Source organism: Panthera tigris, chromosome C2, assembly GCF_018350195.1.
Source record: "Panthera tigris isolate Pti1 chromosome C2, P.tigris_Pti1_mat1.1, whole genome shotgun sequence".
Taxonomy (NCBI): Eukaryota; Metazoa; Chordata; class Mammalia; order Carnivora; family Felidae; genus Panthera; species Panthera tigris.
Window position 1 is genome coordinate 111495388 of NC_056668.1, and position 26424 is coordinate 111521811.

The following is a 26424-nucleotide window of genomic DNA, read 5'->3' on the forward strand; positions in this document are numbered from 1 at the left end:
TCATAGAAAGAAAAAGGAGCAGCAGTGAGAATGTCAAAGAGGAGAAGAGACTAGTATTCATCAAATGCATTAGAGTAGAGAGATCGAGGAATTAATTAAAGTGGGTAAAGAAGGAAATAGGGAAGGCCTAGAACCTACAGTGTATACAAATTGGTCTGAGAAGGAAAAGGAAATCAAAGGGACTAATGAGACAGAGGAATTCATGGCCAAGTGGAAAAATATTTTTTCAAGATAAAAATGAGCATAACATGTTTTTCAAAGTTAAAAAGCAAAAAAACAGAGTATTGATGGAGATACACTGATGAAGCCAAATAAGAGGGAAAGAGGTATATGATATGGAGCAAAAGGAGAAAGAGTGATTTTGTCAACAGATTTTGTCTGATATTCCTGTGAGAATATTAGAAAGAAGTGAGCCAAGGATGGATATGGTGGATAACAAACTTACAGAAGGGGGGATTGAGCCAAGGACACAGCGTTCGAAATGTGAGGGCATACAATCCTTCATACCCTCTTTCCTCTGAAATAGCAACAAGCTTGCTCTCTAGCTGAGTGGGAGGCACTGGGAGGCCTAGAGTCAAACAGGCCGTGAGTGACACACGAATGAGAGACAGAACTCAGATACATGGGACAGGATTTCTGAGCCACCGCAGGGCACAGGTCATTGATCTCCACAAGCAGTCAAGCATAGTGTAGTGCCCGGATCAGTATCATCAACAGCAACTGGAAATTAATTTGAAATGCAAATCATCGGTCCCCACCATTACTTGTTGAATCACAAATTCTGTAGGCCAGGCCCAAGAGTTTTTAACAAGTCTACTAGGTCATGCTGAGACACTAAAATTTGAGAAGCACTGTCTTAGGGCTTCATACATTACTAGAAGTACGCCATGACTGTCCTTCCCTTCCTTGTCACAGTGTGTGCTTTAGAATTCACTTTCCAGAATCTTTTAAAATCTTTGAGAAAGAAAGCAATCTTTATGAGGACTTCCTGAAGGACATTCAGAATACCTGCTTCCCTGGATGTTATAAAATTCACCTATGAATCACATCTTTCCAAGAGTCTTGATCTTTACCACATCCTATTACCTGACCTAGAATTGCTTTGACTGGGCTGCCCGGGTGGCTCAGTCAGTTAAGTGTCCCACTCTTGATTTCAGCTCAGGTCATGATCTCATGGATCATGACTTTGAGCCTTATGTTGGCCTCTGTGCTCACAACTCAGAGCCTACCTGGGATTCTCTCTCTCCCTTACCCCTACTGCATTCTCTCTCTTTCTCAAAATACATAAATTAAAAAAAAAAAAGCAGAATTGTTCTCACTAATTATTGTCTTGGAGGCAAGCTATCATCCTATACTTGTAAGGATGATCGTAAATTCAATAGTGACTATTGGGATGGTTTTCAGGAATCTACCAACCAACCAACCAACCAACCAAGGGACATGAACACAGGGACCAAGCCCCACCCACGAGTTTTGGTTAAAGTTGAATATTGCCTCCTGAGCTGGAATTACAAGGACTCAATTTTTCCCAGCTTATCCTACCCAAAACCCAAACCCAAATCCCATCATCCTTCTTCAAATGAGGACCTGTGGGGTCATCAAATGATTTTCAAGTGAGCCTGGCCAACTAAACTCTCTAACCTCTGTTTAAATCACGTAAATAATTTTCTTTTGACAAGTCACTATGAAATTTTACTGACTATATATTATTTCTAATTTGTTAGTTGTCAGAAAGCTAGGAAGGAGAAATCTGGAAAGCCAAAATTTCAGTCTGTTTTGGCCTTTTGTATATTCATCTGAGTGTTTGTGCCTCATCAATTTTCCATGCCAATTTTCTCTGTGACTAATCCTCACAACTTTTGTTTGGTGAAGTGTAGCTTCCTATATGCACATATTTTTATAAGGTTCTCACTATTTAGAACCCAATGAGGCTTAGAGAAAGGCAAAAGGTTAAAAAAAATAACTTCTTATCTGTTTATCTTTCCTCCATTCTCTTCATTTGTTTAATTAAATAGAATGGTGCCTCCTCCTGATATACCAGCACCATTCTATCAAAGAGTTTTCCAAAGCTTTCATGAAGGAAAATTTATTCATGTTTTTGGCTTGAATCTTCTACCTATTCCTCTTAAATCATAGCCAGAAATGAACGGGGAAATTAGACTTCATAAGAAGGAGTTTAATGTAACCTATGTCTATTTTGTGTTTTCCTTTAAAAGAATTGAAACTAGCTATCATTCTAAGCTTTACTAACTGTTAGCATTATTGTTATTGGTATTTACAAACTTGATCTTGTAGCAACCAACATGTGATTCCAATTTACTGTTTATAACATCCATATCACTTCAAAGTTTCTGCTCCTGAATATATTCTAATGTCACAGAAAAGAAGTTGTACTAATTGACTCCTTCATGTCTTATTTTCATTTGTTATGAGCTGATTCAATATGGAAGCTGAGAAGAAAGAGCTTATCAAAACCAAGCAAAACAAAAACAGAAATAATGGTCTGCCTATTTTTCTCCAAACATATGTCTATGTTCAATATCTAATATTTATAGCTATACTTATCCCTATTATACATATAAGTATGTATATTTATATTAAATATTTCTTATACCAAAAACATATTGCCAGTTATAGTTTTTTCCTTATGTGATAAACTTACTGAAACTTCCAAAGCAAAAACCACCACCATGAATATAGATGACAGCTGGTCTTCGGATTTCTGACTTTCTCTTTGGCAAGTACAAACGGACTGGAGTATCAACAAATGTTGTGTCGGTCACTGTGACATTTTCATCTGAGAGTGGCTGTGTATGGTCCAGACTGACTATCATGGAAATTAAGTCCCCATGTTTCATAATACCTAAGTTTTCAAAACACATATCCTGTAAAAGCAAAACCAAATTGAACATTTTCATCTTATATTACACCAAATGCATATAAAGAGAAAATAAAACATAAGGAAAATGGACAGAAATAGAATATTTGTAATATTTATTTCCAAGTAATACTGTATACACTTTATTCCATACTTTTTTGCCTTTGAAAATCTCAAGTATCCTGTATTTTATTAGTAACTGGGTCATTCAAAAGCTGTCAATTAACTTGCAGTTATTTTATAATTGTAAATTCTTACCTGGAAAATTTCCAGGTCTTATAACATCTTTTCTTTTCTTTTTGTTTTATAGGAATGTTGTCATATTTTTCTTCTTTATTGTTCATTTTATCTAATCCAAAATTTTAAAAGTTCTCTTATGCTCACACTAACAGTTATTTAATGCCCTGGTTATCTTTTTTTTTTAAATGCTTTTTATTTATTTATTTTAATCCAATTTAGTTAACATTCAGTGTAGTATTGGTTTCAGGAGTTGAACCCAGTGATTCATCACTTACATATAACACCCAGTGCTCAGCCCAACAAGTGCCCTCCTTAGTGCTCATCACCCATTTAACCCATACTCCCAATTACGTCCCCTCAAACAATGCCCAGTCTGTTCTCTGTATTTAAGAGTCTCTTATGGTTTGTCTCCCTCTGTTCTTATCTTATTTTTCCTTTCCTTCCCCTATGATCATCTGTTGTGTTTGTTAAATTTCACATGAATGAAATCATATGGTATTTGTCTTTCTCTGCCTGACTTATTTTGCTTAGCAAAATATATTCTATCTCTATCCATATCGTTGCAAATGCAAGATTTCATTCTTCTTCATCACTGAGTAGTATTTCAATTTGTGTGTGTGTGTGTGTGTGTGTGTGTGTGTGTGTGTATGGGTATGGGTATATGTATATATACACACACACATACCCATACACACATACATACACACCATATTTTCTTTATGCATTCATCAGTTGATGGACATTTGGGCCCTTTCATAATTTGGCTATTGTCACTATTGCTGCTATGAACACTGGAGTCCATATGCCCCATCAAATCAGTACTTTTGTATCCTTTGGATAAATGCCTAGTAGGGCAATTGCTGGATTGTAGGGTAGCTCTATTTTTAATTTTTTGAGGAACCTCCACACTGGTTTCCATAGTAGCTGCACCAGTTTGCATTCCCACCAACAGTGCAAAAGTCTTCCTCCTTCTCCGCCTTCTTGCCAACATCTGTTGTTTCCTTAGTTGTTAGTTTTAGCCATTCTGACAGGGGTGAGGTGGTATCTTGTTGTGGTTTTGATTTGTATTTCCCCGATGATGAGTGATGTTAACCATCTTTTCATGTGTCTGTAAGCCATATGGATGTCATCTTTGGAAAAGTCTTTGTTCATGTCTTCTGTCCATTTCTTCACTGGATTATTTGTTTTTTGGGTGTTGAGTTTGACACATTCTTTATAGGTATTTCATATTAACCCATTGTCTGATATGTTATTTCCAAATATCTTCTTCCATTCTGTAGTTTGCCTTTTAGTTTTGCTGATTGTTTCCTTCATTGAGCAGAAGCTTTTTATCTTGATGAGGTCCCAATAGTTTATTTTTGTTTTTGTTTAATGCCCTGTTTTCAACTTTAAATAGCTGTGTCCTAGCACCCAACCCCCATCTCTCAAATCCCATATTTGATAGCACTGAAAAAAAAATATCTCCCTGTTATTTCTGATAACTTTTCTAGGAAATTCGTGACATGTCACTGGGCAGTTTACTCAAAAGAAAAAAACTTAAAAATACATGGTCAATAGTACATCACACACATTCCTACAATTATTTCAGAGTATGGTATTACAGGGTCTTAGAGAATGTCTAATTCCTATACTTTAACAATGAGGAAGCATGCAGAAGCCCTAAGTTGCAGCCAGTAAAGGTCAAAGCCAAATCTGCACTCATTTTTCCAGACCAACCACTTATACCATCACTTACTGAGTATATGATCTGAAGCAAATTACGCTCTACCTCAATTTTTTATCTATACAATTGTAATCATAATAATAACAACAAATCCCTCAGTGGGCTGTTGTATGATCTAAGTGAGTTAGGACTTCTAATATACATAGAGGAGTGCCTACTACATGTATGTATTTAATGAATCTTGCCTTATTTAAGTATTCTTTACTACTAAAAATTCTTAAGTAATTTCATGCTAACTGAATATAATCAGGTAGAGTGTCCTTTAAGGCAAGATTTTGGGAAATGGGTAATTAAGCTAATTTTTCATTTAGTGAAGTGAATTTTAAAAAGTGAATTGCTTTTTTTTTCTCATTTCTCAGACATTTTATGTTTTTGAGCTGGTAAGTATTTTTGAATAACAAAAGTATCACCTTAGAGATTATTTTGTGCTGTTCTACCATACATTATCTGTAATTCTCAGAGCAATCCTTTAAAGTATTTATGATTAATATCCCCATTTTATAGGTTAAAAATGTACAATGGGGGATTAAGGAAAGTTTAGAAGATTGGACATGCTTTCTTTTACCAAACTCAGCCTTCCAAGTTAACATATGACTCCATAGCAATGCATTTTATTTATCAAGATTACTTACTCAAAAACTTTACTTTTCACTTCCATTTCCTATGATACAGTAATCTATCTTCTGGTATCTCAACTTTGAGTTACAAAATTCAGTACTGACAAGAATAATTTTTTTTGAGAACAGCCAAGGACTGTTAATTTTACTAGAATAATCTTGCAAGTAAATACATGGGTGCTCTTCTTAGTATCTTTGTAAAAATAAAGAGCAATCCATATACAATGTGAAATCTATAAAGTGTATAATTGTGTTATAGATGGACAATGGTGGGAATAATTTGTAGCTGAAAAAGGAAAAGACTATGGAGTCGGCACTTGTTTCCCCACATCTTCTTTCATGTTACGTTAAATCAAGGAGTAGGAGCATTGGAGAAAGAGGCAGTTATGCTTAAGGTCAGCCGCTAGAAGTGATCAGGGAGAGAAATAGCAGGACTCGGCAGATGCAGAGAGGAGATAGTTGTGTTTTCACAGAACCACTGTCTGCTGTGCAAAGTACCACGGGACAGCCTCTCCTTATATCATAGATTGTTCTCTCTTCTCTAATCATTTGCTGCTGCTTTGTCTTCTCCTTTCAGCTTCTTACTGTTTCCGTCATCAAACGACATTTCTGGGAGCCACTTGATTTGGCAGAAAGAGTACAAGTTTTGGAATGAGGCATTTGTGGCTTCAAATTTTGAAGTGGTCAGTTTCTAGCTGCGTGAGCTCCTCTGAACTTCTTTTCCTCCTCTGTAAACTGGTCCAAATAGTCGGAAGGTAGTGGGGATTCAGAGAAGTATACATTACTGAAAACCTGTGTATTCTAAGAGCTGAAAAATGCTATTCTAACCATATCTCTCCCTTACCAAGAGCTGTTTTTGCTTGAATTCATAATCGACCCTGCATATTTCAAGTCAGACAATCTCTGAAATCTAGAAATTTTGATTAAAGATAAACAATGGAGTGGCACCTGGGTGGCTCAGTTGGTTCAGTGTACGACTTTAGCTCAGGTCATGATCTCACAGTTCGTGGGTTCAAGCCCTGCATCGGGCTCTGTGCTGACAGCTTAGAGTCTGGAGCCTGCTTTGGATTCTGTGTCTCCCTCTCTCTCTCCCCCTCCCCCACTCATGCTCTGTCTCTGTCTCTAAAACATGAATAAACCTTAAAAAATTTAAAAAAAGATAAGCAGTGGAAACCAATGAAATACTGAGAGCCCTAAATTAACACCAAATAGGCACAAGTCTCAATAATGTTGATAAGTATCACTTATATATAAGTAAAATATAACTGGAAACTCAAATACGTTAAATATAACTCAAATGTAAGGTATCAAGTAAGCTTCAAAGCTTTCCTGTCAAGAATACCACTTATGCATATCACAGTATACACAAACTTTACATCTGGATACAAACTCCTTAGAAGCAAGAATTCTGTCCTACTCTGTTTGCACAGATGTAGATATAGCTAGTTTTATAACTTTAGTTAATTTTGTGTAATTTTTTCTAACAAAGAAGCAATGGTTATTTCAAAACAGTAATTTCTAAAAAGTTCGTAAGCACTGATTTTTAGTCAACAAGGCATTCCAATATCCAGAATAAAAAATGTTAATCTTACCATAAATGTGCAGGTTTTAGCAACTGTAAATAAGGCTATTACTTTCCAGTATTCTTCAATGTTGCCTGGAATGGTGATATAAATGTAAGAAGCACAGAGAGCACAAAGCAGACCCAAACAGAGAGCTTTGAACCCCATAATATCTCTTTCTCCAGTCTCTTCACAGTGCTGAGAAAAAGAGATTCTGAGACAGATACTGCAAAACATTAGTTCAAGCCTTAATTATTATTAAGCAACTCCCACAGTGTTTCTTCACCCTGTGACGCTGTCATCTTCCTAAAGCACCATAGGTGTGAGTCAGAGCCTAGATGAGAATTCTTAATAAGCCATAAAATCCAATTTTGTGATTGGTTGGTTGCAGCATTTTGTAAGAAGAGGTTTTAAAAAAAACCTAGCTAATATTTCATCAAGATCCTGGCTCATGAAATTAGCATGGATTACTAACTCTGTTGCTTGTTGTGCTGGACCAAAATTTGAGCTAAAAGATAAGGGGTGTGGCGACTTTTCCACATGACATTATTCATCAAGTTGGAACTTCAATAGTCTGAAGTACAACAAGGCTCGGTATAAGTATCTCAGGAAACACTTTTTTAAGTGATTGTATACTGACATTATTCTAATGGTTAACTGGTAAATCTTTAAAATCAATCTACACCAAGTAGCCTAGTGTGGCAGGCAACCACGAGCGCAAATATTGGACTTACGCTTGCTGCAACCTAAGATAGCCTGAGAAGCTCCTGTCCATAAAGCTGATCATTTCAATGTTCTTTAGAGATGTAAGGCACTGGAGATTTTCTGTCTGATCTGCTAGGCCCTAGGAATTAAAAGAACAGTCATAAATCAATAAATCCACAATTCTCAAGCTCATTCCCAGAGATTAGGACTTAAAGAAAGTAAATTTTAGTGATAGAATTAAATTCAATCAGGAGTCTAATTTAAGTATATACTGGACCTCTTGAAAGCATAAGTATTAACTTCAAAGTCTCTCCTAAACTTTATTACTACAATTTTTATTTTTGTTCATTTACATTGCAGTTTCCCTGAATCCCCCAGTCGTAATTTAGGAATATTATTTGTTTTTCAAACTACAACACTTTAAAAAGTGCTTTCACTATTAATAATGCATTTAAACTGGAACTTTCCTGGAGAAACTGGTACTAACAGACCTACCCTAATTATGTAACTCTTTGATCACATTCAATTGCTAAATACATATTTTTCATAAATTAATGTATAAACAAGTTAAGTGATTAATTAATGCTTACGAATATTGGGAAGGGGGAAATCTCAAGTTCACCGACAACAATGAAGTTTGAAAACTAAAATCAGGAGTGTTCATTGATGACAAAGACTGAGAGGAGAATAGAGTTAAAGTTAAGATAAAGTTTCTGCCTTCACATCACATGTCTCTCCTACTCCACCCCCACCCCATGCACATATGCATGCACACACACACACTCACAGAAGGGGACTGGGAAGAAACAGAAATAATGTTATCAGGCTAAATATTTGCTGTACCTGTGTGAACATGAAGGCCCTAATCAGAAGCAGTTAGGAGATATAATCAAAGTAACATATGCCAAGAAGTATGCAGAAGGTGTTGGAATTTTTCAAAAGCCAGATATCATGTAGCTGATGTGGTTTTTTCTCATATTTTGAAAAATGAGCAGAGGCATCTGATGTAATGACTGAATTACTTTGATCATGGCAGTTTGCCTAACACATAGTGAGCAATCAAGAAATATTACCTGTTATTGTCATGACATGGTTTTTTCTCATATTTGGAAAGATGAACAGAGGTATCTGATGTAATGACTGAATTACTTTGATCACACAGTTTGCCTAACACATAGTAAGCAGTCAAGAAATATTACCTGTGTAATATTACTAGTATTATTTTATTACTGCTGACATCAAAGGAAAGAGGCAACTTAAGAGTATGGGATCTTCCAAGAAGACCCAGATCTATGTAGTGAGGTTATAGGGGGACTTTAGATCTCTGACTGTAGTCAAATGTTAAAAGCATCTGAAGAGCTAGAGAGAGGGGTGAAGACAAGGAGAAAATGCCCCCCAAATTTATTTCACTTTGCAGTTCCTTAGATTCAGCCCTAGGTTTCTAAAGATCTCTAACTTTCGCAATTTTGCAAGTCCCTTGGGTCACCATTGTTCAGTATGGAAGGAGAACATATCAGATGCACAACATGAAGAAGGAATAAAACTAATACCATCTCCTCCAAGATTCAATGGCTGTGGGTCTTTTCCTACTTTAAAGAGCTGTCAACAGCATCGTACTAGGTCTGTCTTTAATCTTCATTTTATTTTACTCACTAAATGAAAGAAAGGTAATGTTTTTTGCATACAATAGTTTCGTTTGGCATTTTTTGGCCTTTGGCTTGTGAGATTACAAAAACACCATGCACTCAGTTGACAGCAAAGTGTGCTTAGTTTCCCCACAGGTTTCCACCACACAATATTATAATCAGTCAACTAACATCTGTGGAGTATCATCTCAATTCTATGCAGATTGGACAATCTCAAACATCTTTATATTTTTCCCATTTCCTCCAAGATAAAATCCAAATTTTTCCGTATCACATTGTATGTTCTAGTCATCTTCACAGAGTCTCTCCTTTGATCCCACAATCCAGGTCAACTTCAACTACTGAAAGTTATCCTAGAGCAACAAGCCATATAAGCCCTCTGGAGCTTCTGTCGTATCTCTTTTCCTAGAAAAAGCTTCTCAAGTTCTCTCTGCTCATACCTGCTTATCAAACACTTTTCCTGCTTTGAATATTCAAGGCAGCCACTTATATGATGCTTTTTGTGATCCCTGACAGATAGGATTGATCAATTTCCCTTTCTTTATTTATTAATCAATTTTTATTTATCAATTTTCCCTCCTAAAGAAGTGTAGACTTTTGCCATAGTCCCAGTAACACCAAAATGAATTTACATAGTAGGCATGAATCTCTCTTAATGGCATGTACAAATATTTCTTTAAACCCTGTTATAGACTGAATGTTTCTGTTCCCCCAAAATTTATATGCTGAAAATTTAATGATCAAAGTGATTGTATTAGGAAGTGACCTCTGGGAAGCTGATTATGTCATGAAAGTAGATCCCTCATGAGTGGGATGGTGCCCTTATAAAAGAGACTTCAGACAGCTCCTTTGCCCCTTTTGCCAGTGAGGACACAACAAGGAGATGGCTGTCTGTGAACCAGGAAGCAGTCTCTCACCAAACAGCAAATCTGCTGAACCTTGATCTTGGGCTTTTCTGACTCCAGAATACTGAGAAATACATGTTTGTCTTTTAGCTACTCAGTCTACAGTTTGGTTTTGTTTTTTGTTTTTTTATAGCAGACTAAGACAAACCACAAACAACATTAACATCAATGTATTATGCCAGTTAGGCATTGCAAATAAAACATAAATAGGTCAGGGACAAGACAAGGATCCTGCTTCACCTCTATTACTTAACACTATACTGGAAGTTCTAGGTAGAGCTACCAGATAAGAAAAGAAAAGCCCATCCAAATTGGAAAGGAAGAGACAAAGCTACCTTGATTTGCAATTTACATGGTCTTTTTAAAAATGTTTATTTTGAGACTGAGAGAGAGCAAGCAATGGAGAGAAAGAAAGAGAGAGACAGAGGGAGAGAACCCAAAGCAGGACCCACACTGTCAGTGCAGAGCCTGATGTGGGGCTCAAACTCACAAACCGTGAGATCATGACCTGAGCTGAAATCAAGAGTCAGACACTCAACTGACTAAGCCACCCAGGCACCCCTGCAATTGACATGATCAGAGGTATAGAAAACCCAGTAAACCCACAAGAAAGATACCAGAGTTAATAAAATAATTCAGCAAAGTTGCAGAGTACTAGACCAACATATAGCTGTTCACTAGCAATTACAAAGGAAATTAGGAAAGTAATTCTGTTTACAATAGCAATGAAAAGACTTACATACTTAAGAATAAATTTATCCAAGGAGGTGAGAAGCTTGCATGTTGAAAACTATAAAACAGTGCTGAAAGAAACTTTAAAATACATTAAAAAAATAGAAAGACATAACATGCTCATGGATAGGTAGACTTAACATTGTTAAGATGTCAATACAACCCAAAGTAATCTATAGATTTAATGCAATTCCCATCAAAATTCCAACAGTCTTTTCCACATAAGTGGAAAAGCCAATCTTTCAATTTGTATGGAATTGCATGGGGCTCCAAATAGACAAAACAATCTTGAAAAATAATAAAAGAGTTCCATACTTCCCATTTGGGGCCAGTGGAAGTTACTACTGAATCAGAAAATATCTGAAAGCAAGACACTCTACTTTTTAACACTTCATAAAAACTGAAGCAGGAACTCTTGATATTAGAAGAAAATATCTGAACTGTCTCTTTTTACAAGTTCAAAAAACCAAATTAAAAAAAAATGGTGAAGAAGAAAAGTATCAAAGTCCAAGTCTCATACAAAATATACAACATAGACAAGAAAACTAAAATAGAAGAAACAGAAAGAAATAAACACAACTAACAACCATTTAGATCAAGAAATGCAATGTGGAAAAGAAAAAAATTAAATATTAAAAAGAACAGAAGGGGTAGCCTGGGTGGCTCAGTTAGTTAAGCATCCGACTCTTGATTTCAGCTCAGTTCATGATCTCAGGGTTTGTGAGATCAAGCTCCGTGTTGAGCTCTGGGCTGACAGTGTGGAGCTTGCTTGAGATTCTCTCTCTGCCTCTGTCTCTCGCACTCTCTCCCGCTCTCTCACTCTCTCTCAAGAAAAAAATAAAACATTCTTTAAAAATAAAAGAGATAAATGATATTCAAGGGAAAGTGACAAATTTAAAGATAGGCAAAGAAATGACAAGTTGGACAATTGCAGTTATTAAAAAAATTAAAACAAGAGAAAAAATATTAAAAACTGTAATTGAAGAAACTTTCCTAAAATTAAAACAAAACCTTGAAAATACATAATTAGAGACTGCTTTTGTGTACCTGAGAATATTGAACCAGAATAGCCAACAACAAGATATATTCTTGTAAGTTACTATACTGAAAAGAACAAAGGAAAGAAATTATATGCTCAGGCAAAAAGTCATTTGGCTTATGAAGGAAATAATTAGACTATCATGAGAACTTAATTATCATTATTCATGTCGGGAGAAAATATAATACATATATAACATACTTAAGAAATAATGTGACTAAATAATTTAATATCTGGAATTATTCAACATATAATAAATCAGTGTATTGTACCAAGAGTGTTTCGTAAGAAATCTAGTAGAGTGTTTCGTAAGAAATCATGTAATCAAAATTAATATTGAGACAACCTAAATACTGCTTAACATTATTAAATATATTGTTATTGTAGAGTCAGTGTTCAATTATGGTTAAAAAGGGGCGGGTGTAGTAGTAAGGGCATTGTAGTCTAATAGCACCAAAAGGTGAAAGCAGATCAAGTAAGGAAGAAAAGAAAGAGCAGAGAGAAAAAAAAATTTAACTGTTTTTAGTCATCAAAATTAGTGGTGGTGACATTCATATTGTTATTCTAAGACCACTAAATTTGTAAGGTGAGTAAAAACAAATAAGAAATTGTGGGACAGGGGTGTCTGGATGGCTCAGTTGGTTAGGCACCAGACTCCTGATTTCCATTCAGGTCATGATATCACAGTTCGAGAGTTCAAGCCCTATGTGGGGGTTTGTGCTGACAGTGCTGAGTTTGCTTGGGATTCTCTCTCTCCCTCTCACTTTGCCACTCCTCCACTAAAACTACTTTTCTCTCTCTCTCTCTCAAAATAAACATTAAAAAAAATTGTGGGATGTCTTTATTCTCTCATATATATGTTTCCCCAAGTGCCTAGATTCTTGGGTTGTCAGTGGGGAAAAAAAGGGAAGTGATACTAAAGAGATCAAGTAAAAACCCTATGGTCTTGAATTTGAGATGGAAATAACAAACTGCAATTATTATCAAGGATATCAAGAATTATTTTTTCTTTTAAAATAGGTATTTGTAAAAATTCCTAGTTTTGCCCGCTGAATAACCCTAGTGCTCAGATTGTGGTATTGAAATATCACCACCATTAAAATAAATCAAATATTAAAGGAAAACCAGGGATCTGGGATTAATGGCTAATCCAAGATCCCTTTCATAAAATGTGTAAAATGAGCCTGGAAAATACAGGTTGCAAAGAATATCATACCAAGAGTCATATCAAGAGGACTGAAAGGAGCTTCCACTGGCCCAAAGAGGGAATACTGAACTTCTTTAATACGAAATTAATCAACATGGGGCACCTGGATGGCTCAGTCAGTTGAGTGTCCAACTCTTGATTTTGGCTCAGGTCATAATCACATCACTTGTGGGGTCAAGCCCCACATAGGGATTCTCTCTCTCCTTGTCTCTCTGCCCCTCCCCTGCTCCCTTGCACTCTCTCAAATAAAATAAACAAAAAATGCCTCAAAAAAAGAGAAATCAATCAATAAAATAGGCTTTAATTCTCAAGTGTGTACTGATATGTTATTTTTTAATTAATCGGTTGATTACATTCTGAAGATAACAGAGAATCAATTCGTTATCTTGAAAAGAGGAAATGAATACAAGGAAATAAATACTAAAAATGAAGGTAACCATCTTGTATAATACTTTCAAGGTAATGTATAAAAGAAATAATCAAATTAAAATATCATTTTGCAAACTCCACTGAATTAATAAATCTGTATTTTCAGCCTCGATGGCTTTTAACCTAACATGTAGTGACAAATATGTGTTTCCTGATGAAATAAAGCCCCATCATATATATTCTTGCTAAACAGATTGAACCTAAGTCTGGTCAAACCTCTGGATTCCAACTGATAATTCCCAGGAAACACACAAGACAGAGGAACATGGTAAACTGCCAAGAAGTGTGCAGTCAGCAAAATCTAGACTGTAGGAAACCGTACAGGCTGAGATTCTTCCACAGATAAATTAGGAATAAAGTGTCCTTGTAGGAGAGCCCAGTGGCCAAAGGAAAAAAAAAATTATGAAGCATACTTGGAGAGTGAAAGAGATTTAAGAAGACTGCCATGTTTCAAGTGGTGAAAGAATAAACTAGAGTTTCTAGGGATTCATACTTGGGTGATAATATTATATAGAAATGCAGTGAAGCTATAACTAAAATTCAGGACAGCGGTTCCACTTGGAAAGAGGGGAGAGTAGTGATTTAATTGTGACACAAGGATGGGCACATGGGTAACTTGGCAAAGTTGCATTTCTTAACCAGAGTGGCGGTTGATATGGGTCTTCACAGTATCCTAATTCATTAACTATATACTTGTTTAATGTGGTTTATCATATCTGTGTTTGATTTTACAGTAAAAAGTATTTTGAAATAAACATAGTCTAACAACATATAAAAAAAATTAACTCCATAACCTAATATAAGACCTAAAACTATTCAACTAGAAGAAAACATGGGGAAATTGGATTTGGCCATGATTTCTTGGATATAACACCATAAGCACAGTCAGGGAAAGGAAAATATACAAAAATTAAACTAAAATTTTTCAGGGAATCAATGGAGTCAATCAAAAGAGTGAAGAGTGGGGGTGCCCTGGAGGCTCAGTCAGTTATGCATCCAACTCTTGGTTTCAGCTCAGGTCATGATGTCGGGGTTCATGAATTCGAGCCCCACGCTGGGCTCTGTGATGACAGTGCAGAACCTGCTTGAGATTCTTTCTCTCTTTTCTCTCTGCCCCTGCCCTGCTTGTTCTCTCTCTCTCTCTCTCTCTCTCTCTCTCTCTCTCTCTAAGTAAATAAATAAACTTAAAACAAAAGCAGAGTGAAAAGGCAACCAGTGGAATGGGAGAAAATATTTTCAAATCAAATATCTGATAAGAGGTTAATATCTGGAATATATAGACAACTTCTACCACTAAACAACAAAAACGAACAACATCCTTAAAAACTGGGCAAAAAACTTGAATAAACAGTTCTCCAAATAAGATACACAGATGGCCAAAAAGCACACAAAAACATGTTCAACATCTCTATTCATAAGACAAATGCCAATCAAAACCACAGTGCGATATCACCTTATAGCATTAGTATGGCTATTATTCAGAAAAACAAAACATAACATGTGGGTGTGAGGATATGGAGAAATGGAATACTTGTGCACTGGGTTACATTAATGTAAATGTAAGATGGTGCAGTCATGTGGAAAACGGTATGATTACTCATAAAATTAAAAGTAGAATTATCATGTGATCCAACAATCTCACTTCTGAGTGAAATGAAAGAGAATGAAAAGCAGAATCTCAAAGAGATATTTGCACACCCATGTTCACTGCAGCATTATTCCCCATAACCAAAAGGCGGAAGCAACCCTAATGTCCAACAACAGATAAATGGATAATGAAAACATGGCATATACATATATTAGAATACTATGCAGCTTTAAAAAGAAGGAAATCATGTCATGTGCTACAACATGAATGAAACTTGAGGATATTATGCCGAGCAAGAGTCAGCCAGTCACAAAAGAACAAATATTGTCAGATTTTACTCATATGAAGTATCCACGATAGTCAACATGATAGAAACAGAAAGTAAAAAGCTATTGCCAAAAAGTTCTAGTGATCTGTTGTAAAACAACGTGAAGATATTTAACACTACTACTGAACTGTACACTTAAAAATGGTTAACGTGATAAATTAAAAAAATGGGCAGTAATTCTCATGACTAGAACCATAATAAGAGTTGCTTTAATATAGCGTAAAAATAAAATAAACATAGTCTGATAGGATTCTTAAATATCCATATATTGGTCACAGAAATCACATCTAAAGTATAGTATGCAAAAATATTGGCATTCAATATATTACAAAACATATTTCAAGAAACATGGTCTAGTTGGCAGCTGGTATAGCTACATTGCTCGATGCAAGAATCATTTTTTGCCTATAGACAGATAAAGAAACTATAGATAGATAGATAGATAGATAAAGAAACTATAGATAAAGAAACTCACCAAATAGTGACAAAAAATTTTTATGCACCTAGATGACAGATCAATTCCATACTCTAGTAAACTAGCCTCAAAATAGGGACGGAAAAAACATAAAACTCAAAAAGAAACTGAAAAATTCACTGCATTAATGAGAGAATTTTAATACTTCTTTCCTATCATTAAGAGATCAAGTAGATAAAAGTTTTAGGAAAGATGTGGAAGATTTATACAGCACATTAATTAACAAGCTCAAACTCATGGTATAAGTAGACTGTTTCAACCAACAATTAAAGATTAATATTCTTTAGAAATGCATATGAACGTATACACAAATTGATCACGTTATGCAATAACCCTAATCTCAAGAAGTTTTGTAGGACTGTAACATACTGACCATATTCTCAGGTCTTATCACAATTAGGTTAAAAACTAAAAAAAAAAAATCTCTAAACAACTAAATATCAAAAAAGACTCAATTGAAATAGAAAATACTAAGAACGAAATAGACATCAACAAGTATAGAAAGCCATTTAAACAACAGGGGAAAATCTGTGCTAAATTCTAAAGAAAAAATCCTAAAATTTATGAGTTATGCATCCATGGCAAATTCTCCATTTTTCGTAGCTCTCACCAATAAATGAAAGAACAGCTGTATAGAAACATAGTCTATGCATATGAATGTATGTACATGTGCATTTGTACACACTCTTTTCTCTTTATTTCAGTGGTGAATTCTACTGAGAAAGGGTCACAAAAATGTATCATAGAGCAGTTAAATACCTCTGAAGAAGTGAATCGAAAGCTGCATATGTGCTTCTCTGGTGTTTGTTTGGGGAGGCTAAGAGGTAGCATCTTCCTGGCACAAGGAAAGCCTCAGGCATGTAGAAGATGTTGGTTTGGTGGTCTAATTATATACAGCAGCTAAAGCCACGGAGACAGACTGACCTGGAGACAAAGACAGGCTTCGTAAGACAAATGTGGGAATTCAAGCTCTATCCTGAAGGAACTGGGGAAACGTTCCATGCTGTAGAGGGTGATCATATGTTCCTCTCACCTGAGGTCATCACCTTCACAATTACCTTGGTTTACACAATACATTATTTGGACATCCATCTATAAAGGTGTTTAAAGAAAAAACAAGTCTGACCTGGTATAGTTAGGCTGAGAGGGGAAAGGTATTGGAAAAAACACCCAAACACCCACAGAAGATTAGGTAACTCCGAATTGTGTGTGATGCAAACACCTGCAGAGAGGACAACAATCTTCCTCCTGTTGCTTCATAAGGCAGAAATTCACAAACTAAATCCCTGGAGTCATGACCTTTAACTTGAAACTGTAACACCATGCCTGGATATTTCAGCAAGGAGGAGAAACAAAACAAGCTAAAGCCCGATGAGAGAAAAACTCTCTAAAGGCCTGGTCTTTAAAGGAAGCCGCTTTAGATTTCTTTCCAAGTCAGCACGAGTGTACATAAACTTTGCTGAAACCGAAAGCCTGATTTATGGCCCACCAAATGCATGTTGTATACCTGGTTTGTAAATGAGCAGCCTGAAAGAAAATCATGTTGTCTTTAAGATAGCCATCAATGCTTCTACTCCCTGCATTCCTTGATGTTAAAACTCATGATTCCTGTCTATATGTTAATCTAAATCTTTTGAACTTCCACAAAATGTACAAATATTCATTCTCTGTAAAAACTGTTCATTCTCTGGAACACTTTCTTCCCTGTGAGAGCCTGTTTAACAGGTAGCAATGGAAAATACTACCTGGTTCTTGTCACAGGACAAGTGAGACATATTGCTTACTCCAAAAATTTTTTAATATTTTTAATTATTCTTGAATTATTATTCATATCTTTAGTTTTTTTACAACTTATTTTTATTTATCATATAATATGGTGTTCCACTTTATTTTCCTCAAGTTTTTATTTGAATTCAAGTTAGTTAACATATACCTGTAGTATTGGTTTCAGGAGTAGAATTTAGTGGCTCATCACCTACATATAGTACCCAGTGCTCACCACAACTGCCCTCCTTAAAGCCCATCACACATTTACCCCATTCCCTCACCCACTTCCCCTAAGGCAACCCTCAGTTTGTTCTCTATAGTTAAGAGTCTCTTTTGGTTTGCCTCCCCATTTTTATCTTGTTTAATTTTCCTTCCCTTCCCCTGTGTTCATCTGTTTTGTTTCTTAAACTCCACATGAGTGAAATCATAGGCTGTTTTTCTTTCTCTGACTGATTTATTTTGCTCAGCATAATACATTCCCACTCTATCCACATCATTGCAAATTGCAATATTTCAATCTTTCTGATAGCTGAATAATATTTCATTGTATATGTATATACCACATTTTCTTTATTCATTCATCAGTCGATGGACATTTGGGCTCTTTCCATAATTTGGCTATTGTTGATAGTGCTGCTATAAACATTGGGGTACATGTGCTACCTTGAATTTTTGTATCCTTTGGATAAATACCTACTAGTGTAATTGCTGGGTCATTGGATAGTTCTGTTTTTTAACTTTTTGAGGAACCTCCATACTGTTTTCCACCAGTTTGCATTCCCACCAGCAGTGTAAGACGATTCCCTTATTTATCCTCACCAATATCTGTTTTTTCCTGAGTTGTTAATTTTCACCATTCTGACAGGTGTGAGGTGATATCTCATTTTGGTTCTGATTTGTATTTCCCTGATGATGAATGATGTGAGCATTTCTTATTTGAGCATTTTTTCATGTATATGTTAGCCATTTATATGTCTTCTTTGAAGAAATATCTGTTCATGTCTTCTGCCCATTTCTTAACTCGATTATTATATATATTTTTTGGATGTTGAGTTTGATAAGTTCTTTATAGATTTTGGACAGTGGACCTTTATCTGATATGTCACTTGTAAATATCTTCTCTCATTCCATAGGTTGCCTTGTAGTTTTGTGGATTGTTTCTTTCATTGTGCAGAAGCTTTTTATCTCAATGAAGTCCCAATAGCTCAATTTTGCTTTTGTGTCCCTTGCCTTCAGTGATGTATCTAGTAAGAAGTTGCTCTGGCTGAGGTCAAAGTTTGTTGCTTGTGTTCTCCTCTAAGATTTTGATGGTTTCCTGTCTCACATTTAGGCCTTTTATCCATTTTGAATTTATTTTTGTGTATGGTATAAGAAAGTTGTCCAGGTTCATTCTTCTGTATGTGGCTGTCCAGTTTTCCCAACACCATTTGTTGAAGAGACTGTCTTTTTTACATTGGATATTCTTTCCTTGTTTGTCAAAGATTTGTTGATGATAAAGTTGTGGATCCATTTCTGGGTTCTCTATTCTGTTCCACTGATCTATTTGTTTTGTGCCAGTACCATACCCTCTTGATGATTACAGTTTTGTAATACAGTTTGAAATCTAGAATTGTGATGCCTCCACTTTGCTTTTCTTGTTCAACATTACTTTGGATATTTGGGGTATTTTTTGGTTACAAACAAGTTTTAGAATGTTTCTTCTAGCTCTGCAAAAGATGCCAATGTTATTCTGATAACATGAAATATGTAGATTGTTTTGGGTAGAACAGACATTTTAACAGTACTTGCTCTTCCAATCCATGAACATGGAAGGTTTTCCATTTGTGTCTACAATTTATTTCATTAGTGTTGTATAGTTTTCAGAGTACAGATCTTTTACTTCTTTGGTTAGGTTGATTCCTAGGTATCTTATGGTTTTTGGTGCAATTGTAAATGGGATCGATTCCTTGATTTCTCTTTTTGCTGCTTCTTTGTTGGTGTATAGAAATGCAACCAATTTCTGTACATTGATATTATATTCTGTGACTTTGTTGAATTCATGTATCAGTTCTAGAAATTCTATGGTGAAGTCTTTCAGGTTTTCTACATAAAGTATAGTATCATCCATGAAGTGTGAAAGTTTGACTTCCTCCTTGCCAAGTTGGATGCCTTTTATTTCTTTTTATTATCTGATATCTGAGGCTAGGACTTCTAGTACCAAGCTGAACAACAGTGGTCAGAGTGGACAACCCTGTTGTGTTCTTGACCTTAGGGGAAAATCTCTCAGTTTTTCTCCATTGAGGATGATATTAGCTATGGGTCTTTTGCATATGGCCTTTATGATTTTGAGGTAAGTTCCATTTATCCCTACTTTCTTGAGGGTTTTTATTAAGAAAGGATACTGTGTTTTGTCAAATGCTTTTTCTGCAACTACTGAGAAGATCACATGGTTCTTATACTTTCTTTTATTAATGTGGTGTATCACATTCTCCATTAGCATGATAAATGGCTATTTCCTCATTTCCAATATGAAGGTGTCTAAAATGAGTCTCTTGTAAGAAGTATATCAATAAGTCTAATTTTTTATCCATTATGATACCCTATGTGTATCATGTGTATTGGAGGATTTAGTCCATTTACATTCAGAGTAATTATTGATATGAATTTAGTACCATTGTGCTACCCAGAAAGTCAATATTCCTGTACATTGTCTCTGTTGCTACTAGTCTTTGTTGCCTTTGTCTCTCTTCCCCAAGTGTCGCCTTCAATAATTCTTGCAGAGCTGGTTTAGTGTTTACAAACTCCATTAGTTTTTCCTTGTGTTGGGAACTCTCTCTCTCCTTCCTTGTTAGATAAAGTATTCTTGGCTGCATATTTTTCCCACTTAGCACATTATATATATCATGCTCCTCTCTTATGGCCTGCCAGTTTTCTGTGGGCAGGTCTGCTGCTAACCTTATGCATCTACCCTTGTACGTTAAGGACGTTTTGTCCCCAGCTGCTTTCAGAATTCTCGATCTTTGTATTTTGCAAGTTTCACTATGATATGTCTTGGTATTGTCCTGTTTTTGTTGATTCTGAGGGGAGTTCTTGGCCTCGTGGATTTGAATGCCTGTTTCCTTCCTCAAATTAGTGAAGTCCTCAGCTGTAATTTGTTCAAATAAACCTTCTTTTTCTCACTCTTCTTCTTCTGGGACTCCTTTTATACAGATATTATTATGCTTTGTGGATAACTTAAGTATATATTCATGATCTAATAGTTTCCTCTCCCCCTTCTTTTCAGCTTCATTATTTTCCGTAATTTTATCTTCTGTATTACCTATCCATTCCTCTGCCTCTTCCATCTTCATTATGATTACATCCAGTTTTGCATTTCAGTTATACTGGCATTTTTTTATTTTGACCTGACTAGTTTTTAAGTATTTTATCTGGTGTCTTCTATGCTTTTCCAGAGCCCAGCTAGCATTCTTATGACTGTTGTTCTAAATTCTTGTTCAGATATATGGCTTATATCTGTTTTTGAGCAAATCCCTACATGTGGTTTCTTCTTGATCTGTCTTTTGAGCAGAATCCCTCGGTCATGTCATTTTGTCTAGGTTTCTCTTTCTTCATGTTATGAAAGCTTGTTATGTTTCCTGCTCCTGACAGTAATGCTATATTAAGAAGGGTTCATACACTGTCCAGGGCATAGCACTTCAGGAAGTGTTTCTGGTGTGTGCTTTGTGCACTTTGCTGTTGTGTTTTTGCTGCTCTTTTCCACAGGTCAGTCCTCTGTAGAGTTCCTCCTTTCTTGCATGGAGGATTGTTTGGACCTTTAACTAGGTGTGCTTTGATTTGTTTGTTAAAATAAGCCCGATCCAAAAAAAGAGAAAATGAAAATGAAATAACAAAACACCAAACAAAAAACTATAAGCCTGATTTCAAAGAAAACGAGAGAGAGAGAAAAAAAAAAAGGAAGCAAATGTAAAAACAACCAAACAAAAACTACAAGCCTGAATCTAAAGAATGAAAAAAAAGAAATCCTGGTCCTATTTCTATCAGAACTGAAACTCACGCTTTGGAGCACTCTATGATGTGTACACTTGACGCATGCATTTGTTCTATGTGCGACAGGCTTTCTGCACTGGTTCACAGTCAGACGTGCCTTAAGATGCACCTGTAATATGCAGAGGTTGGGGTTTGGTATAAGTGGCTCCAGCCTGCATCGCGGGCACTTTTTTTTTTTGCTCACTGAGCAAAGTCCACTGAAGTCCAACAGTGCTGGTGGGTGGGGTGAAGATGACATCATCCCACTCTCTCCTCCCTGGAGAGGGGAGCTCTCACCCACCCCTATTCAGGAAACCCTTAAAGACAAGTGAACCAACTCCCCTCTTGGGTTTCAGACTTCTGTCAGATACCTGCCTGTGCCAGGCCCTCAAACACCTAGCACCACAATCTCCTGTGTTTTATCTCTGGCATGGCTGGGATTCAAAACTCCAAATCTTAAAGAGCCTGACAAGGTGTGGACCCACTCCCTTCCTCTAGAGGAGACTTCACTGTGCTATGTCTGGTGCCATTTTGTCCCAGAAAAGCAGCTGCATGACCTCACAGGTGCTTGGAGTTTATGTTGACGTACAGTGAAAAACAGTGACCAAGTTATCTGCCCTCTCCGTGCACTTCTGTCCCTTGCTGATGAATGGCCATTCAATGATGCTCTCTGGGTCTTTTGCCCTTGGAGAAGCAATATACCCTCCTCTGTATGTACTCCAAGAAGGGGAATGTTTTCTCCCCATGCAACACAGGGGATACCTCCACCTTCCTTCTCTCCAGGAGCACCACTGCCCGTATGGCTTGACTATAGCATATGTTGTGGACTCCTAAAATCTCAGAATTTTGAGCTCTCCTGTTTGTAAAAACTTGCAATAGTCAGTTCCTCCCAACTCCCCATTTTGGCGAAGTGTTTTTCTAGTAGGAACCCTATGTGCTGCTGTTTCTCCCCAGCTCACTCTCTCCTCTCCCTGTGCCACTGTGGGCTTCTCTCCCCCAATTCACATCTCTGCACTTCATACCTGCCAAGTTCTCTCCCTCTAATTGTGGAAATACTTCTCTTAATCCTCAGATCAATTTCCTAAATGTTCGAAATAATTTGATGTTAATCTAACTATGTTCGAGGAACAAGGCAAGTCCAGGGCCCCTGAATACTCTACCATCTTAATTAACCCTCTATTGTGTTCCACTTTTGTTCTTCCACATAGAAATTCATCACTGATATTGCAATTCTGTATTTTCTAGTCTGTTTTACTGCTTATCTTTGTCTTCTCCCACACTGAACCAATATTGATTTATGTGACATATTATAGAATGATTCAAACAGCATTAAAGGATTGCAAAAGTTTCTTACTCAATAACTTTATGTTAATATGTAGGAAAACCAAATCTATAAATAAGTTATCAAAGTTATACCTATAATTTCATGATACAACCTATGTGTCCCCCATGTGAGAGCACATCACCCAGGATTTTATGTCATCCTAGTATCTTCAGGTCATTAGAACTACATTCTGCTTCTTTATTTAATCAGTGTTCAGTATGTGACTAGAAACTTTCTTGGATTGATAATATAGCAATCAATATTTTTAAAAGTTTGAGTGTTGGGTGGGGGTGAGGGCGTGCCTCAGTGGCACAGTTGCTTAAGCATCTGACTCTTGATCTCAGCTCAGGTCATGATCTCACAGTTCATGACAGTTCATGAGTTCGAGTCCTGCAATGGGCTCAGCACTGATGGCATGAAGCCTGCTCGGGATTCTGTCTCTCCTATTCTCTGCTCCTCCCCAACTTGTGCTCTCTCTCAAAATAAATAAATAAACTTAATTTTACAAAAAAAGCATAGTGAGAGCCAAATATTTAGGCTTTTGAAAGAATTTATAGCCTACATGTTAATCCTTTCCTTCTATAAGAAACTGAGCAATATATTTGAAAGCAGATTTTGTTTGTATTAGGTGAATTGAAAAAAATAAAAAACCTAATGGAATTTACATTTGGTGAATACAATTACTGTATGGACCATTAATTGAAAAAACAGGTTTTCAATATAATGTAGTTTTCCTCCTACACACAAATGCCATTGTGATTTTTCTTCTTTAAAACTTCTCCTCACTTACCACTACCATTCCTATCACTACCTGGATACTGTCCTGCTTGTTTTGTTTATAATCACACTTTTTAAAAAAAAATTACTATTACTGGTGCATATTTAAAACTTATCAAGCAAAATAAATTGTATTTAATGGGATTAATACAGTGAATCTCTACATTTATTAAGACCCAAGTTTAGGGAAATTAAGTAACTTGTTCAAAGGTACACAGTAATCTTTGCTTTTAAACTTACATTTATTCAAAAAGAATATCATTGTTCTGTTCCTTAAAGTCACAAACTTTCAAATATAACCTTTGGATTATATTACTAAATAATTAGCTAGCTACATGTACTATTTATAGATTTTCTTCAAGCCAATTAATATATTTATCACTTATTCTAATGCCTACATGTAAGTAAAATGGTGTTGTCATGAAAAAAAGTGCTCCATGGATCCCATCCTCTATGTGGTCATGAGAAACGTTAACTGCAGCATTTCGAAGTCGTGAGACGTATATAAGTCCATCATCTCTTAGGATATCATGTTCACAGGTGATGATATAAGTTAGTGGCAATTTTTCTAATTGGGAATCAGTGGCTAACAAGGGTGATAACCTGCTATCCGAAAGTACTGGATACGAAGAGTTAAGCTTCCCAATAATTGGTTCAGTATATATGTGATTCCTTCTATATTTTTCAGGAAGAAGAGTACTCCAGTTAACCAACTTGAACAGATGTCTTGATCCATGGGGCATATGTTGATTTTCTCTCACTGCTTGGGGCAGTGCTTTATCCTTGGTCAAGTACAGGCATCCCATTTTAATTGCCATATCCCTTGACAGAATCGGACCATGCTCATTTTGTCGGTGAGAGGGCATTAAAACATCCACCGCCTGCAAGCCAGGGTAAATTAAAGCTTGTGCCTTAATTTTATTTTTGAATTCTGGATCATTTTGTACCTGAAAAAAATTGATAATAAAATGTGAAAAGACTCCAAACTATACGATTGGGAGGTTTTACTCCAATAATATGAGCAGTTATGATGTAAATAGTTACAAAACCAATACAGGACCTAATGGTTATTTCTTTTTATAATATTTAGACTTTATTTTAAGGGCATTAAAATGCATCAGCCTGCTTTCAGCAGTTATGATACACATATACATCAAACACTTACACATGTTTATTCATATATGACCATGAAATAAAATTATAATAATGAGATTCTTAGAGAAGATTACGAGCTATGTTAAAAAATCACTTTTTGATCTAAAGTAACCTGAGAAGATAGACTATAACAATAAAATATGAATGCTCAAACACACATACTAACTAAATTCAGAAGGAGTTGGACCAAGTTAAAGGAAATATTCCTAATATACAAGTTGCCTTCTGGAGAACATAATGTATTGTGATGGTAAATAAGCAGAGGAATTTATGAAAATTTGAAGGGCAGGCAAAGACACGGAGCATTGTATCTGGAGTTTCTCTTTCTTACCAGAGGTATGAGGTATCCTAAGCTCTCAGTGATGGGGTGAGAAAAGCCACCATATATTCCCCGTTCCTTCTCTCTTAGTCCTAAACACTACAGGAGAGTTAATCTCTCAAGAAAAATTACCTGAGCCACAGACCAGCTTCTACAACTATGACATCCGGGCAAATGGCTATTCCTGCTGCCATAGCACATGTAAGTCTAGGTATCTGAAGAGTGATTTTGAAAGCCAATCCCCTCACCAAAGTAGGTGACATACCAAATGAGACAATTAACTGTAATCTCAGTAGTACCTCACAAGAGGAAATGATATCCTGCCAACTCTAAAATGTATACTCATTGTATAGTCAGTGCCACAAGTTCATAAAGAAGCTAAGACCAATTTCCCTAACATAATTTCTCCTATGCCCTTGATCCCTCCCTAGCATCCTCAGACAGATAATTTTCTAGGAAAAAAAAAAGGATCATCTCATAAACTGGGTGGAAGAAACAGTGACCATATAAACAAAAATGAAGCAGAGAGATTCAACAGATACGTTCTCAAGCTAGTAAAAGTGATCCCACAAAATAAGTAAATAGATTCTGCTGATTGTAAATGTATATGTGCTTCCTCTTATGCTAATTTTGTTCCATAAGTGGTTTTGGGAGTAGGAACTACGTGTGGGGCTGAATTCAATTTTCAAATATATTAATTGTTTGGATGGTTATTACTTAACTATACAAAGCAAGAGTTTAGCCTAGGCCATTGTTCTTCTTCATCACAGTAGTGATTCTTCCATACAAGCATGGCACATGCCCCAAATGCTATCTGATGACATTCTACTGGATTTAAAACATGGATTACAATAATGCCAAATGCTTGGAAGATTTTACAATTTAGCTAAGTAGAACAACAAATCCCTTGTGATATTCAATAGTAGTTCCTAGACATTGTCCTATTTTTCTGAAACTTGATGGCTGAATCAAATCCTTATTTAGCAATATATGTAGTCTCCCC

General features: G+C 36.0%; 2 protein-coding genes across 11 annotated transcripts in view; both read right to left on the bottom strand.

Annotated features, from left to right (window-relative positions):
• Nucleotides 1-7188, bottom strand: part of AADACL2 (arylacetamide deacetylase like 2) — a 34223-nt gene extending 27035 nt beyond the window's left edge. The window contains exons 1-2 of the mRNA XM_007086295.2: nucleotides 7051-7188; nucleotides 2663-2885 (exon numbers count right to left, since the gene is read on the bottom strand). Of these exons, the coding sequence (XP_007086357.1) occupies nucleotides 2663-2885; nucleotides 7051-7188 (361 nt within the window). The remainder of the gene's footprint in view (nucleotides 1-2662; nucleotides 2886-7050) is intronic.
• A 16982-nt stretch (nucleotides 7189-24170) lies between these two features.
• Nucleotides 24171-26424, bottom strand: part of LOC102959688 (arylacetamide deacetylase-like 2) — a 193803-nt gene continuing 191549 nt past the window's right edge. For all 10 annotated transcript variants that reach the window (XM_042956841.1, XM_042956844.1, XM_042956846.1 and 7 more), the window contains one exon: nucleotides 24171-24894. In XM_042956841.1, the coding sequence (XP_042812775.1) occupies nucleotides 24292-24894 (603 nt within the window). In that variant the 3' untranslated portion in view covers nucleotides 24171-24291. The remainder of the gene's footprint in view (nucleotides 24895-26424) is intronic.